The following is a 13,004-nucleotide window of genomic DNA, read 5'->3' as shown; positions in this document are numbered from 1 at the left end:
TTAGAAAAAAAGGACAAATTCCTTGAAAAACACAATACACCAAAATTAGTGCAAATAGAAATAACAACTCAGAATAGCCCGAAATCTCTAAAGGAACTTGAAGTTGTAATTAAAAACCTCCCCACAGTTAAAACTCCAGCCCCAAATAACAGAAACTGGTGAATTCTGTCAGACATTTAAGGAAGAAACAGCAACAATTTTATACAAACTCTTTCAGAAAATTCAGGAGTAAGGGACACTTTCTAGTTCATTTTATAAGGCAAGCATAACCTCAATACAAATACTAGCAAGGATGTCCCAAGGACATTACAGACCAATAGCCCTCCTGATCAAAGAGGTAACATGCTCCACGAAACAACAGTGAACTGGACCCAGCAAAATAAAAAGACAATATAGAAACGGGTAATGGACCAACTGGGTTAACCCAGGAATACAAGGTTACCTCAACATTTAAAAACCAATCACAGAAAACACAGACACAAAGAGAAACCATGTGGTAATCTCAGTTGATGTGGAAAAGCAGGTGACCAAAGTCAACACTCATTCATTATCAAAACTCTCAACAAACAAAATAACTTTCTCAATTTAATAAAAAGGGCACCTATGACAAGCCTACAATGAATTTCTTAATGGTGAAATAAGGAATGTTTTCCCCATTGAAATGGAAATAAGATAAAGATGAGAGAGAGAGAGAGAGAGAGAGGGAGGGAGGGAGTGAGGGAGGGAGGGAGAGGGAGAGAGAGAGAGAGAGAGAGAGAGAGAGAGAGAGAAAGAGAGAAAGAGAGAAAGAGAGAAAGAAAGAGGGTCAATAGATAAATGGCTTAAGATTGGAAAGGAAGAAATAAAACAATCTTTACTCACAGATGATATCATAATTTACATAGAAAAATCCTAAGGAATATATTTAAAAACTACTAAAACTAATAAGGATTTAGTAAGGCCACAGGAGAGTCAATATAATCAACTGTATTTCTATATGTGAGCAACAATTAGCAAATGAAGTTTTTAAAAAATATCATTTAAAATAATATTAAAAGCACATGAAGGAGTAGTCAGATTCAAAGAGACAGAAAGCAGGATGTTGGGTGCCAGGGGCTGCAGGGAGGGGAGAACGGGGAGTTAGCGTTAAGGGTACAGAGTTTCACTTTGGGAAGATGAAAAATTTCTGGAGGTGGATGTGGTGATGGTTGCACAACGATGTGAATGTACTTAGTGACACTGAATTGTACACTTAAAAATGGTTAAAATACTTAGGAATAAACACTAAAAGAGGTACAAGACCTCTACAGATTTAAAACTTCAAAACACTGCAGAGAGAAAGGAAAGAAAACCTAAATAGAAATCTAGACCATGTTCATAGATTGAACACTCAATAGTTTTAAGATGTCAGTTCTCCCAGCACGCAATGCCACCTCATCAAATCCTAGCAGGATTCCCCCACAAATTACTTTTAGTTGCAGTAGGAAAAATAGCTATGTAATGAGAAAATGGATCTTAACCAAAGTGAGCAAAATTAATATCACCAATAAGGGGCAAACAGACATCATGTCGCTCCAGATGTGATTCCCTGAGAAGGAAACATCATTTATGTAGTATTTCAGTCAAAAACACACAACCAGAATCTAATCATGACGAAACATCAGTCAAACTCAAACGTAGAGACATTCTATACAATAACCACCCTGCACTTATCAAAAACGTCAACGTCATGAAAGGTCGAGGAACTGTTCAGGTTAAAGGAGACCAAAGCAGCATGGGGGGGATCCCGTGTGGAGGGGAGTGGGATCTAAACAGCATCACAGGGACAATTACAGAAATTGGAGTATGGCTGGCAATTCAAAGACATATATCCTGAATTTGAAGCTGTTGGTCTGTGAGGAAATACCACTGATCTTAGGGAATACACACTGACGTATTAAGGGGTAAAGGGGTGTGTGAATGCAACTTACTCTCAAACGGTTCAGAAAAAATAATAATTACAAATATTCACAGAGGAAATGATAAATCAAATATGGCAAAATGATAAAAATTGGTAAAGCTGGGTGAAGAGCATATAGGATTCCTTATTACTATTCGTGTAACTTTTCTGTAGGTTTGAAGTTATTTCAAACTCAAAAGTTAAAAACATCCCAGTAGGCACTTTTTTGCAGAAACTGACAAACTGATTCTAGTATTTATATGCAAATACAAAAGTACTAGAATAGTCAAAACAATCATGAAAGAGAAGAAGAATGATTTACACCACCTGATTGTAAGACTTACTATAATGTTATAATTATCAACACAATGTGGTAGTGGGGTATAAGAACAGATCAATAGAATATGATAGAGAATTCCAAAACAGACCCTCACATATGGTCAACTGATTTTCTTCTTTTTTTTTTTTTTTTGTGAGGAAGATCAGCCCTGAGCTAACATCCATGCCAATCCTCCTCTTTTTGCTGAGGAAGACCAGCTCTGAGCTAACATCTATTGCCAGTCCTCCTCCTTTTTCTTCCCAAAGCCCCAGTAAACAGGCATATGTCATAGTCACACATCCTTCTAGTTGCCATATGTGGAACGCCGCCTCAGCATGGCCTGACGAGCGGTGCGTCGGTGCACGCCCAGGATCCGAACCTGGGCTGCCAGTAGTGGAGCGCATGCACTTAACTGCTAAGCCATGGGGCTGGCCCCAACTGATTTTCAATAAAGGCACTGAGGCATTCAAGGGAGACAGGACAGTCTTTTCAAAAACGGTGCTGGAAGAACTGGATATTTGTATGGAAAAAAAAATGAACTTAAACCCATTGATTCACACCATACACAAAAATTGCTTTTGAGATAGATCATAGACCTGAACATAAAAGCTAAAATTATAGTGCTTACAGAAGGAAACATAGGAGAATATCTTTATAATATTGAGGTAGGCAAAGGCAAAGATTTCTTAGGCATGAGGCATAAAAGAAAAAAAAAGATAAATTAGACTTATCAAAATTAAATTTTCCTGCTCATCAAAAGACAGCATTAAGAAAATAAAAAGGCAAATCACAGGTTTGGGGGAAACATTTTATATATTTGACAAAGGAACTGTATACAGAATATATAAATAACTCCTATAACTCAATAGGAAAACAAACAACACACAGTAAAATTGGACAAAAGGCCTAACAGATACTTCACAAAAGTGTGGCCTGGAAAGATGGTCCCCGTTTAGTGGCTGAGGAAATGTAAATTAAACCACCACGAGTCATCAGGACACAAGACACTAGAATGACTAAATTACATGACTGACAATATCAAATGGTGGGGAGGATGTGGAGCAACTGGAACTCTCATACACTGCTGGTGGCAGTGTAAAATGGAGGGACCACTTTGGGGAAGAGTTGGGCAATTTCTTACAGATTTTACATATACATTTACCATCTGACCCAGCAATCCCACACCTAGGATTTATTCAGGGGAAATGAAAACACGTTCACAAAAATACTTGAACACAAATGTTCATAGCAGCTTTATTTATAATTGCCCTGAACTGGAAATCCTAATGTCCATCAACAAGTGAACAGATAAACATATTGTAGTATCTTCATACAACAGAATACTTGCCATCAATAGAAAAGAATAAACGACTGTACACGCAACCAAAGGAAGACTCTTTTAGATATTACATTTAGTGAAAGAAGTCAGACGTAAGAGTCTCCCAAGAGAATGTAAGCAACACAAGGCAAGAGGTTTTAGTTTTGTCTGTTTCATTCATTGTTGTATCCCCAACACTTTGAACAGGGCCTGGCACAGAGTTGGCCCTCAACATAAATTTGTTAAATGAATGAATGATTTCCTTGAAAATTAGACACTATATATTTCTTTCTTTCTATTTCCAAGATGAACTACTCCTAGCATCCAATTATACTGATGTCCTATTAGATGTGGGAAAAATGTCCACTTGGTCCAACTGAACACATTCAACACCAACATTCATGTCACAAAAACCCAACGTTCGGAAAGAACCTTTTAGAAATATTGGCTTTTGCCATGGCCATCTCTAAGGCAACGATCACACGAAGTGGCCAGGGGCAGAGAAAGTGGCTCCAAAGTTACCAGTTCACTGGGAAGTAAACGCTCTTCTCTTCTACCGCGTTCAGGGAGCTGGTCCCTCCCAGGGAAACCCTGGAAGGTTGGTATTTCCTTGGGTGACTTCGGAGGTCGGTGTGTAAAAACCTCTCAACCACGCATAATAGGGCCTAACAGCTAATACATGGGCTCCAGTGAAAAGAAAAAGACTCAGTGGGAGCATTAAATGTGTTCCTCCATGTCAAATGCCAATATTATCATTACTGCTAAAGTGCAGATATTTTCATTTGTGTCACTTTGTGGTCTAAATTAAGGACAGTGTGTGTGCATTCTCTAATTACCGGTGATTGTCTGTTTAGTCGCTTATTGCTTGCATCACACAATATTACAATGAATTAAGTTCCTATCTTTTATTCAAGGTCTGCACTATGGGATTTAAGGAGAGTTACATTTTCCAGAAAAGAGAACCTATCATAACAAGAAGATTGGATTCTCTCCTCCTTCCACCTCCATTTGATTAGGTTGGTGTTTAATAGCTCTAACATCAAATGCTGAATGTCAGCCTTTCCCCTGAGTTAGTTTACTTGCCCACTGTAAGGCAGCCTGGTTTCTCCTGAAGTCATTGTCAACTACTGGCTTGTCAGTTGGCAGTTTCAGGGTGTTTTTACAGTGCTATTTTCCTGTAATTAGGATAAAGTTTTAACTAGACTTATGACAATTCCCCAAAAAATAGCAACAGAAGTTTGAGGTAGAAGATGGCCAAGTTCCATTCAGACACGCAAAGTGTGAGGTGCCTGTCAGTCATCTGCCTGGAGATGCCCATTATGCGGCTGAATCTGGGGGCCTGAGATGGGGAGATAAGTCGGACTTGGAAATGGAGACTCCAGGGTCATGAGCATACAGGCAGACAACGGCTGAAGCCTTGGAATTACCCACAGTTTGTGAAGTAAGAAAATAAGAGGGCTCAGGACACAGCCCCAAGGAAGGTGGTTTCCCAGAGGCCAATGCCATAATTAACATAAGTTTTAATTGTCCAAAAGAACAACACACTTTCCTTGAAGCAGCTGTTTGTTGAAGCGTATTATGTGTGCACACACTTGTGGGCCATGAGGTTGGCCCAGGACAACAACAGGAAATATGGAAGCTCTGACGCCAAGCTTCAGGGAGCAGCCCCCCACCCTACCAACCCCCACCTGCCCTGCCACACCCCCCACCGCACCGCCATGCTACCCCACCGGTGTATGTATGGGTCTGTAATCATGAAAATGAACCACTTTTTGAAAGAGCAGATAAAAACGACACCCATATAAGAAATGTGAGACACACAGCCTCGCAATAATCCCCTCGCATTACCCAAACTGCTACCTGAGTAAGCTATAATAACCCTGTCTTTGAACCTACATCTGTGGAGAAACAGCCTGTTCTTAAAGCTTTTGTTCTCCAGACACACACCCTCCTCACCACCCCCCCTCAAATAGATGGAAGGAAAAACAATGTTTAAATGGTAGTAGATCCCTTAACCTCCGAGGATTTCCACCCCCCACCTCCCTCAACACAAACTGTTGTCCACCACACCACCGGCATCCACGTGTGTGGACATGTGAGGGCAGCAGCCGGGGACAGAGAGCAAAAAGTTCAGAGGGGGAGAGTCATCGCAACCAATCCTGCCCACATTTCAGAAGCGACAGCAGCGTGCCCGACGTTCCGTTGCTGTACACAGGGATCAACCAAGGCTATGTTATCATCCACGGTTCCAACTCTCCATTTGCATGTACAAGATAAACCACTCGACCCACAATGAAAGAGCTTTGACTGCTGTGCATTTTCTCAGGAAACGGCCCAAGAGGGGGGTCACAGCGTGGCATAAGCTGGTGATATTCCAGTGACAAAGACGGAGAACTCGTGGACGATTCTGTTCTAGATCCACTAATTTTCCTTCTTTCTGTCTCCATTTTCGTTGACTTCCAGAGATATCATAAAGGAGGTGGAGGGCAGTTTATGAAACACAATCCCAGTCAATGGGAAGAAAGAAATCATGGCCACAGAAAGACGCCCCCCAGTGGGCTGGAGCCTCAGACCACAAGGTATTGATTAAAGGTCATCTGCCAGCACAAAGTTTGCAGGTCAATTCAGCAGCACATTAAAAGAATAACCCACCCTGACCAAGTGGATTTCAATCTAGAACCGTAAAGTTACTCAGTAATAGGAACTCTATTATGTAACATAATGTTAACATGTTGAAAGGAGAAAAACTACACAATCACCTTTGTAACTGAAAAAGTTGCTGCAAAAATCAAACATCTGTGCAATTCCAATCAAAATACAAACTCATAAACTTCATACAGAAGAGTAAAAGACAGTGGTCAAGTTAATTTAGAAAAATGGTATAGTAATCAGGTGAATGTGTTAGTTGGCTCAGGCTGCAAAACAAACACCACCGACTGGGGAACCTAAACAACAGTGCTTTCTCACAGTGCTGGAGGCTGAGAAGTGCACTACCAAAGTGCTAGCCTGTTTGCCTCTTCAGTTCCTGGCGTGCAGATGGCCACCTTCTAGCGGTGTCCTCAAGTGGCAGAGAGAGAGAGATCTCTGTTGTCTCTTCCTCTTCTTATAAGGACACTAGTCCTATTGGATTAGGGCCCCACCCTTATGACTTCACTTAACCTTAAATACCTCCTTAAAGGCACTATCCCTAATACAGTCACATTGGGGGGATTAAACCTTCAATATATAAATTTTGGGGGGGACATGATTCAGTCCGTATCAGTAGCAGAGACTATTTCTCTACATATAGCAAGATACATTATTAAGATATACGGGTTAGAAAATTGTGGTATTATTCCAGGTACAGAAGGTAGTGGAACAAAACAGAGAGCCTAGAAGCAGATCCACACGTATAGAAATTTCACATATGACAGAGGTGACATTAAGTTTAGTGGCTATAGATGAGGCTATTCATTAGATGGTACAAAGGCACTAGGCCATTGATATAGAAAAATGTTACAGTAGAACCCTGGCTTATACCAGCATAAAAATCAACTCCAGATGGAGTAAAAATTATATCTATAATATGTTTTAAAACTCGAAAAAAACAAATATCCTAATTAAAAACAGACAAAATGCAGTCTATTCTGGTTACCTGCAGTAATTTTCTACAAAGTGGCCACAAACACTGAATTAGCAAATACTGCGCCATTGCTCCTGGGGAAATACAGAGACAGTTTTGTGCAAGTCTGTGATCATAACATTTTCATCAACCTATCAATGCATAACCTGGTTTTATGTGTGTTTCTGTTTAAAGACATCTTATTTAATGTGTGTCGATGATTCATTCACACTGAGCTCACAGCCAATAGCACTGTAACTCATGCCTGGACAAAGCTCATCTAACACACGTGATTTCTCCATAAGGCCCATCACAGCCTTCTTGCCTTGAGAACACTAGACAGTACTTCAGCACCATGCTTGGGGCCATTCTAAACAGCGAAATCACTAAAAAAAAGCACAAAATGTAAATAGACCGGAAAAGGACCCTTTTTACAATAGGAGAGCTGAAACAGGAAGGCAGACCTCAGCTGGGAACACGCGCTTTCGGCGACTCAAATTTTTCACTGTTCCACACATGTCCAGGAGTGACCATGAAAACACCCTGAGTATTGATTTTGGGGTTAACAAAGAAACTTTAGTGAGTAAGAGAATTTGCAAGTTTGGCATCTGCAAATAAGGAGGATAGACTGCATATGAATGAGCAATTCAATGGCTATTAAACCAACAAAAATACGTTCAACTTCACTATTTACTGGCGAAATCTAATGTAAAATTACTATTTGACACCCAAGACATTGGCGAAATTTTAATTTCTGACAATACAACCTGCTCGAAGACGTGGGGAAAGAACTCGTGCTTTGCTGGTGGGACTGTGAATTCCACAGCCATTCTGGAGGGCCATGTGGCCACACCTGGTGGGGGGGGGGGGGTGCTTGCAATTCCACTCCCCGATCTCCACTGCTGGAGGACTCAACCCACAGGGACATGGAGACATGGACATTCAATAAGACGGTCTGTAGCAGTGGAAACAACCAATCTTCATTCAGTAGGGACATGCTTGATTAAGTGGGATTGACAGAGAATGGAGTCCAGTCGTCCCCCCTTATCCCTTGGTGGGGGGATACCTTCCAAGACCCCCAGTGGATGCTTGAAACCGTGGATAGTACCGAACCCTATATACACTGTGTTTTTTCGTATACATAAGTACATAATAATAAGTTTAATTTATAAATTAGGCACAGTAAGAGATTAACAACAATAACTAATAATAAAATAGAACATTTATAACAATGTACTGCAATAAAAGTTACTGTAGATCTTAGCAACTTCAGCATATGATTTTTTTTCTTTCCTTACTAAGTTGAGAACTTTCACCTTCTCACTTAAAGGAAGCACTTTACAGCTTCTCTTTGGCATATCCGAATTGCCAGTATCACTACTCTTGGGCTTTGGGGCTGTTATTAAGTAAAATAAGGGGTCCTTGAACATAAGCACTGCAATACCTCGATACCCCGACAGTAGATCTGATAACCGAGATGGCCTACTAAGTGACTAATGGGCAGGAGCATCTACAGACTGGATCCGCTGGACAAAGGGATGATTCACCTCCGAGGCAGGATGGAGCAGGATGGCACAAGATTTCATCAAGCGACTCAGAATGACATGCAATTTAAAACTTATGAATTGTTTATTTCTGGAATTTTTCATTTAATATTTTCGGACTGCGGTTGACCAAAAGTAACAGAAACCATGAAAAGCAAAACCAAGAACAAGGGGAGACTACTGAATTGCCTATTTGTTAAAATGAACTTAACCTACATATATTAACATGGATTTCCAGATTGGAAAACCTTCCTCACCAACCTCCAAAAAAATGTACTTATATGTTACTTATAAGAGACCTACATAAAACAGAACACAAAAAGGTTGAAAAAAAATGGGACAGAAATAGTGAAAGAGGTTCCTGGAAAATTCAAATAAAAAGAATGCAGGTGCAGCAATACAAGTGTTAGACAAAACTAAATTCAAGGCAAAAAGCACTGAAAGGGACTTAAGAACAAAGCAAAAGCTATAGAGCCTCAAACCTATAGGTATTTAAGAACATACACACAAAATTTTAAAAAAATAGAAAACTGGTAGAAAGTGGCAAATCTAGAATGAGTATGGATGACTTCCACATATTTTCAGATATCTGTAACCCATGTGGACAAAAAAATATAGACACTTTTAATAACACAGTTGACATATGTGATCTAATATATGAATCGAGATACATGTGGCCACCGTCAGAGCACGCTTATTTTTTGAAACAACAGGAAATACTCACAAAGATTGACCATATCTCATTGGCCACAAAGAAAACCTCAACAAATCACCAAAAGTAAAATACATCCCAAATTCACTGATAATAATGCAACAAAAATAAGAAAATAACAAAGAATAAAAGCCTATGTGCCTGGAAGGGAAAACGATGTAGCCAAAATGGTATTCAGAGGGAACCTGATAGCCTTAAATGCATTTGTTGGACATTTAAAATAACTAATAAAAATTGCTTTTTCAAGAAGCTAGAATGACATAAAAGATCACTTGAACAACTACATACATACCAGAATGGCTCAACTTAAAAAGACAGACCAGACCAAATGTTGGTGAACATGTGCAGCGACCGGAACTTTCCTACCTGCTGGTAAGAGTGCAAAGTACCTTAGAAAAAGGTCTGGTGTTTCTTATAAAACTCAGCACACACATACCCTATCAGCTAGCAATTCTACTCCTAGGTATTTACCTAACAGAAAGGAAAATATACGTCCACAAAAACTTGTATGAGAATATCCATAGCAGCTTATGCATAACAGTCAAAAGATGCAATCTGCTCAGGTGTCCATCAACAGGAGAATGGATAAACCAATTGGTATAGTCATATGATGGAACACTATTCAGCAATAAGAAGCAGCAACCTACTGATACACATACAACATAGATGAATCTCGAAAAAATTATGCTAAGTGAAGGAAGCCAGGCTTAAGTGGCTACGTGCTGTAGGCTTTCATTTCTATGAAGTTCTAAAACTAGTCCATGGTAGAAAAACATCAGAAGACTGGTTGCCTGAGGAGGAGAGGAGTTGACTAGGCAGTTGCATGATGGACTTTCTAGAGTGATAGGAATGTTCCGTGCCCAGAGAGAGGTTTGGATTACAGAGGTTTTTGCATTTGTTGGACCTTATTAATGGAATATTTAAGATGTGTGCATTTCGTTGTATGTAAGTTTTAACTCAAAAGGAAGAAACAAGAGTAGTACACAGATACTGAACTCTAGTTAATAATTTCCACAATGAAATATTTCAGGAAAAGCGTACAAATATCTGCAACTTACTGTGAAATGAGTCAAAAGGTAAGATGGATTGATATATGGAAAGATCAGCGATAAAGCTAGCACAATAAAATGTCAATGGTAGGATTCAGTTGGTAGGTATACAGGTTGGATGTTCACTATAAAATTCTTTCTACTTTTCCATATGTTTGAAATTTTTCCAACATGTTAGGGAAAAAAGCATGAAGAAACGGGTCCTTGATAGGACAATTCAATTTAGATATTCATTTTCAACAAGTTTGTCTAAAAATTCATTGTAATTCTAATCAAAATACCATCATCAGAATTTTTCTAGGAAATTAGGGTGTTCTTTAACGCATGTTCCGGTGTTAGGCACAACATGTTAGATACAACATGAAAACTCATATAATTATTGGTAATTATTGATAAATGATAGAAAAATTTTAATTCCCATATGGTCAAGAAATAAGACATAAATAGCTATTAAAAATACTTAAGAAACAAACAACGTAAGGGCAATGGGCATAGAATGAAGAGACAGTTGACAAAGAGGACCACATGTGCCAGGAAACATGTGACACCAAGCAAGCCTCACTGGTGATGGGAAAGGGAAATAGCCAATACCCATTTTCTTCCTCAGAGTGGCAAAAACGAACAGATTTGGACATCAGCTTGGAAGAGCAGGAGAAACGGGTCCTCGAGTTGTGGCAGGGAGCGATCTGTGCGCACCGCCCTGGCACGATCGCTTCCAAAGGTGCATCCTGCGCCGATGGCTCTACTCTGCAGAATCTCCCCTGGAGAAGCTCTGTCCACCATCTCGGGACACAAACTGGGAAGACACCTCGGACGTGGGAAACACGGAAATTCCCGTCACTGCGGGAAGAGTCATGCGCTCCGTGGACAGAGAGAGGAGAAAGACTGTCCCGGAACTTTAACATATACTGACACACTGTTAATTAAACATGTCAAGTATAATATCATTCACGTAAAAAAGTGAATGAAAGTGAGATGAATCTCTCTAGGTACATACATGTACTAAATGCTGAGAAAGGCCTGGTCTGGCACATCCATGTGACCATGGAGGACATCCTGGGGCACGGGCCGGAGGGATGGGACGGGGTGAACTTTCACTCTTACCAGAACTGCCTGAACTATCTACACAAACGTGTTGACTTAATCCATAATTAAAAATGAGAAGCAAATAAATGTAAAAATATCGTTAAATTTTTATATACTTTAAATATGTAAATATATTTGATATATACTTAATAAATTACATTATGATATAAAATTATGATATATTTTATAATATATGTTTACATTATATAATATTTATATAAATTATATAAATATAAAAGAAAAGAAAATAATAATTCAACTTTGGAAATAACTTAAACCTCTTACGAAGCCTCACAGATGTGCCCTTGATGCAATTTCTTCTTTCCCCACTCTACTCATGAATAACTATTAAGGAGAAATTTGTGCTACTGCTCAGCACAGAACGTTCTCAGAAATCTGCATTCTGCAAGCAGCACCTGACGTCTGCTGAGAGGGGCCCCTGCCCGCCCACCTCACCCCAGTGGCCAGTGTTTACAAGGCGCCAGGGGGACACAGATAAGCAAACACTGCTGGGTTAACTAACATGGCCTCCGTGTCACTGTTCAGAACATTCGGAAGTGAGGCACTGGCTCTCGGATCTGTCTGTGTAGGAAATGAGGAATCCGACAGCCACTGAGGACCTCAGACACAGGCACTGCAAAGAGGGATCCTCACGCACATGAAGACCGAACGTGTGAGGGCCAGGAGTCTTCCCAAGACGGACGGGTGCAGGGGAAGGACGCTGTGACTGGAAAGAGGGCCTGAGTTCACAGCCAGACCCACCCACAGCTCGAGAAAGACCAGAGAGCCAGCCCCTAGCCCCAGCCTCCTCATCTCTGAAGCGGGTCTGAGACCCCGGCCACAGCAGAGGTGCCCCGAGGCTCGACGGGCACCAGGTTTCATAAACAGCAGCTGGCGACACAGTCACGGCTGGTGCCAGGACTTCAGTGAGAACTGGCTCCCTGTTTCCAAATGTCCTTGAGACACCAGGGTCCTGGCGGCCCTGGCAACCTGGTCTGTGTGCTGACACTCCTTCTAGGTGTCCTGTGAGGTCCCGATCACAGAAAGGACTGAACAATGTTTGTTTTTATGACATTTTTTCCTAACGTTAAACATGGAAAATATAAGTTTTCCAGCCCAAAGCAAGCACATTGCCATCCTTGTGTGAAGTCCAGCCAACTTCTAGCAGATTCGGCAAAGACGTGTTTGCTGGATTTAAAACCTGAATTCTTACATAACGGAAACCCTCAGAGAATGAGAAAATGGGTTGAGGAAAACGGACACTTACTGAAAGTTATGATTTGGGCTGTGTGTTGGACCTAAAAAGAAAAAAAAAAGGGACAAGTTATTAATACTTCATGATTTGGAATAAAACTTTTTTCCACCCCAGCCAATGGTAAAGGCGGCCGCAGCCCAGGGTGTTCATTTGTGGTGAGCTGTCCGTGGGACGGGCTCTGCTCCTGCCCACGAGATTATAT

General features: G+C 40.5%; 1 protein-coding gene across 2 annotated transcripts in view; it reads right to left on the bottom strand.

Annotated features, from left to right (window-relative positions):
* The window catches only part of ROR2 (ROR family WNT receptor 2), a 205,084-nt gene that overhangs the window by 17,806 nt on the left and 174,274 nt on the right, over positions 1-13,004 (bottom strand). For both annotated transcript variants that reach the window (XM_004428320.2, XM_014785963.2), the window contains exon 4: positions 12,815-12,845. In XM_004428320.2, coding sequence (XP_004428377.1) covers positions 12,815-12,845 — 31 coding nt within the window. The remainder of the gene's footprint in view (positions 1-12,814; positions 12,846-13,004) is intronic.

This window comes from Ceratotherium simum, chromosome 20 (assembly GCF_057802395.1).
Source record: "Ceratotherium simum simum isolate JZ-2026a chromosome 20, ASM5780239v1, whole genome shotgun sequence".
Lineage (NCBI taxonomy): Eukaryota > Metazoa > Chordata > Mammalia > Perissodactyla > Rhinocerotidae > Ceratotherium > Ceratotherium simum.
The sequence above is the reverse complement of the archived record's forward strand: the minus strand, read 5'-3'. Positions and strand labels throughout refer to the sequence as shown.